Source organism: Acyrthosiphon pisum, chromosome A2 (assembly GCF_005508785.2).
Source record: "Acyrthosiphon pisum isolate AL4f chromosome A2, pea_aphid_22Mar2018_4r6ur, whole genome shotgun sequence".
NCBI lineage: Eukaryota > Metazoa > Arthropoda > Insecta > Hemiptera > Aphididae > Acyrthosiphon > Acyrthosiphon pisum.
Genome location: NC_042495.1, coordinates 52,007,415 through 52,011,829, shown reverse-complemented (window position 1 = coordinate 52,011,829; position 4,415 = coordinate 52,007,415). Strand labels below are relative to the sequence as shown.

Here is a 4,415-nt window from a genome sequence, read left to right as displayed (position 1 = left end):
TTGCGGTCCACTTGCAAGTTATTAAACTCAATTGTACACACACTATGTCTTAGACTTAATTATTTCGATTATAACACAATATGCCATAGACAAAATAGAAAACCGTATATTTTTTTTTTTATTATACGTTTTTGTCGATTATTCCGTAGGTATAATATCAAAAAGGCGTTCTCGAAACGCAACACAACGTTCACTTGCGAACGTATTGGAGTTGTATCGACTAAGGTGCAAGTCGTAATAATATTATAATGAATAATAATGATTATACACAAAATAATTTTTTAAACACTTTTATTTCATGTTTTTATGTACAAAAATAAATAAAATATACGGAGAAGATTAATATTATAAAAATAGAAAAAACATTGTTCCTGAGACTATACATTATTAGAATAATTGGAAAACAAACACTTTATTTTATAGATAGAAGTCCAGAGTTAAGTCAGTCTTTTAAGCCTACGTATTAATACACGTGATTTTTTTTTTTTTTTTGTTACAAAGTGTTCTAATGTTTGTTGTTAATCATTTTGATGAATACAATATAAGTTCAATTCCATTATAAAAAAAAAAATAATAATAGCTAGTATAATAATAAAAATAATAATAATTATCGTTCAAAAATAACATAAGACTGAAATTAATTTATTGTTAATTTTTAAATAGTTAACAATAAGCAACATTACTTTAATTAAAATCCAATGTGATTTAAGAAAGAAAAATATTTTTCAAGCTTGGAACGTATTTATAATAATAATAAAAATAAATAAATAAATACACAAACCCTATTCCACGGGGACTATGATCAGCTAACTAATACAGATGTCCATATTCCCAATGAAACTACATGTGAACCCAGATGATAAAAATAAAAAAAAAGCGAGGAGGAAACGAAAATATTAAAAACAGACAAATTTAACAATAAAACTATTTTGAGATTTTAAATAGTCAAAAAATAATAATAATAATAATAATATTCTGTTGTGAATATCATCATCCGTCGTCCTCCTCGAGTCTTATGTGAGAAAATTGAACAAAACTTATTGTCTTCATACAAAATCTTGACTCCAACGAACTGTTGTTTGAGGCCAATACAGATGCCTAATTGTGCCGTGGTAGAAGGTGCTGACTTTTGGGGCCATGATCTCGGAATTCGTGTTTTTTCGTAAACCTGTAACCAAAAATGAAAAGATATTCATTACTTATTTTGTTATAAAAATAAGTCTTATAAATAGGTAAAACAGTCGATTTGTGCCGTATACATGACTATTTTGTTACTATAAAATATTATTAGTATCACACTACTCTATTTGTAAATTTGATTGTTCAAGCTTTATCGAAATTATTATTAATAGTACGTATTCTAGTCGTACATATTATTTCGTATTTGTAAATATTATTACGATTAACCGCAGAAACGCAGATTTGTTTTTGTTTTATAATCATCAGCAGGTATTCAAATTTCTAATATAATATATTATACTTATTTGTTTTCAATTCATTTTGCAATTCATCTCGAAAAGATAAACATATTTTTATTATGGAGAATTTTTTTTCGGTGGACTCGCCTACGCCGGCCGATTATTTGTCGGCCCACAGACTTCCTGCGAGAATACATCTAAAACACACCTTCAGGTCCCCACGGTTTAGAGTAAATTACGGAACGTGAGATTTTTTTTTTATCATTCAATTGCGATTTTCCAGGTTAAAGAACCCTACGATTTCTGCTTTCCGGTGCGAGAATATTAACCTACTCCAGGAACCTGTGGTCAGGCCCGTGACCTTCGGGATATCCTCGACGTAAGACGTATTAGATAGTATCGCCTACCATTTAAGTACATTTTTCATTAATTTAAATTTAAAAACTTTGGATAAAGTAAAAAAGTTGTAAAATAATAAAAATAATAATTTTACGTTTACATGTATGTGTAGATAATATTTGGTTTACGAACTTATTTTAAATCACTTGGGAAAAAAATTAATAATTTACGAAAAACGCGTTTTAGAACCAACGAGCTCATTGCTCGTATAATAACAATAATTAAAAATAATTGTGTACCGTCGGCGGAGGTATGATAATAATGATAAATAACGCTTACCTGATTTAAACATAATGTTGAATTGTGTGTGTGTGTTGGTTGTTTGATGCATCTACGCTGGTTAGTAGAGGCCAGTTGGGTCGAGTTTCGGTCCTCCTCCGCACATGATGATTATTTTTGTCGTGGATTCGGTTCGATATACGAAGAAAGTCGAGATTGAATTTTTGGAAAAATTCTCGGTTGGTTTATATGTGCTTTGCGCAAAATCGTTGGGGCGATTTGACGGATCGGTTGAGATGTAGTCGTTAAGTGTACACTCAGTACAGTCCAGTCGGATCCAAACCCATCGTTGCTGCGGCGGTGAAGAAAATTTTCAAAAATTTTCAAAAAAATTTTTTTTATAAAAACGTCAAACACTTCGGCGGCGGCGATATCTTTCGGAAATATCGGATTATACGCGAGAGTGGCCGGTATAAATTGATAATAGAAAAAGCAAAGAGCCGCTGAAGTGTCGTCGGACGAAAAGCCGGTCGGATACTGAATGCTGTTGAGCGCGTGCACCCCGTATTTATAATGGCCCGGTTTAAAAGCCCGGGAAAAAATACACACACACACGAGAGCGCGGACTGAAGAGTGCACCGACGACGGAAGATGATAATATAATAATGATAATGTTTAGGTGTATATATATGTGTATCGATGTTTATAATAATAATAACTGCTGCAGGGACGACACTGATCGCGGCCGGTCAAGGAACTAAAAAAGGAGAAGATATGAGAGAGAGATGAAAAACCGAACACGACCGATGACTCGAGCCGCCGCCGTGTGTGTGCTTTTCGTCGGTGCGTCTGCCGCGATTTTAAAAGAAGGTGTATCTGTCGACTGATACACTCTCACACACACGTACACACACACGCGCGCACACACATACACACTTGCGCGAGCGCGGCGGCGCTCCCACAGGGCTTTTTACCGGCGCGCATGCGCAATGACCAGATTTCCTCCCCCCTAACCATCAGAACTACGGACGGACCGCCCGACCGCCCGCCCGCCAGCGTATACAGGGTGTTCCACGTGTTTAATATGACAAGAGCTGCTTGCCGTTTATAATAATAATATTATATAATCAAACGTTGAAAATGGACATTTTTTAATATTTCGAAAACCAATTCAATTTTAGATGGGTATTATATAATATAATACAATATTTCACATGGAATCTTATTCTCCGTCTACCTAAAAAATATGATGTTATACTGTTTGAAATCGGTTTTGTTTGTGCATGTTAAATACGAATACGATACGATACTGAATTCGCGTCCATATTTCATTGTATGCAAATTTCGAAATCTTATGTTTGTAGTTTGAAAAAAAAATAGTTTTGGTATCAAATATAATTCGTCGGCTTTTTACGGCGGAGTTTCTGTACGACTCATTGAATGTTATTATAATCGCTCGATCGAATACAACAGGCATTTACTTTAAAAAAATATTAATAATTTTACGTGATTTTCAGTACAGACTACATTCGTTTAGTTCAGATGTAAGTAGGTTCGAAAACGTATATTATAGTCGCAGCGATTTTATAAGACAACAGCGTGATAACATTTTACACATATAGATGATGATTATTATAGTGTATTTTTTAATCGTATATTTCGACTTCACGACTTGCAGACGAGGTGCGGCGGCATTGTCGGCGGCGGCGTATATATCGACGTATCGTCGTAGTCGTTTTATAGTATATTGGCAATTATTTTTTGTAGTCATTTCGATTCGCGTATATATACATACCTAATATATTATAATGATATATACGTGCGAGTATACATACAACATAATCCCGACCAAACCGTGCACGGGAACAATATTTTCGCCGACTGCTCGCATAATAATATTATGTATAAAATATATAAGTCACTTCATCTGGAGAGGAACGCGGAAGGACAGAATACTACTGTTTTTAAAAATATTTAAGCGTACGCGTTCTTTTTATATCCTATAGTAAAATTTTTTTTTAATATTTGGGTACGCAATTTTTTTAAATATTTTTGCACCGCACCCATCAATTTTTTTTCCAATTCAAGTTCTGATCTTATTAACTATACAATAATAAGGTAACGGATATTTTGGCATCAACTGAACACAAATCAGTAATTAACTAAGGAACGGAAAATATGCGTTTACTATTTTAAAGCCCTTTATGGCTTGTATACGAGTAAGTACCTATACTTGTATTACCGATGATTTACGAAGGCATGATGATCACTATTATATTATATTATATCAGAGATTTTCAATATATATATAGTAGGTATATATTAATATTATCGTGAGACGTGCGACACACCCTGTATATAGTGTAATATATACCTTAA

The 4,415-nt window shown here is 33.3% G+C and overlaps 1 protein-coding gene across 2 annotated transcripts; it reads right to left on the bottom strand.

Annotated features, from left to right (window-relative positions):
* Nucleotides 1-274: 274 nt before the first annotated feature.
* Nucleotides 275-2,938, bottom strand: Mlpt (mille-pattes). Of its 2 annotated transcripts, none has more exons than NM_001134487.1 (2): nucleotides 2,097-2,938; nucleotides 275-1,168 (listed from the first exon to the last, which is right to left on the bottom strand). In NM_001134487.1, the coding sequence occupies exon 1, from the start codon at nucleotides 2,381-2,383 to the stop codon at nucleotides 2,354-2,356; it is 30 nt and encodes a 9-aa protein (NP_001127959.1). In that variant the 5' UTR covers nucleotides 2,384-2,938; the 3' UTR covers nucleotides 275-1,168; nucleotides 2,097-2,353. Both variants share the same exon structure in this region, with proteins under 2 accessions (NP_001127959.1, NP_001127960.1).
* Between the last annotated feature and the right edge of the window lie 1,477 nt (nucleotides 2,939-4,415).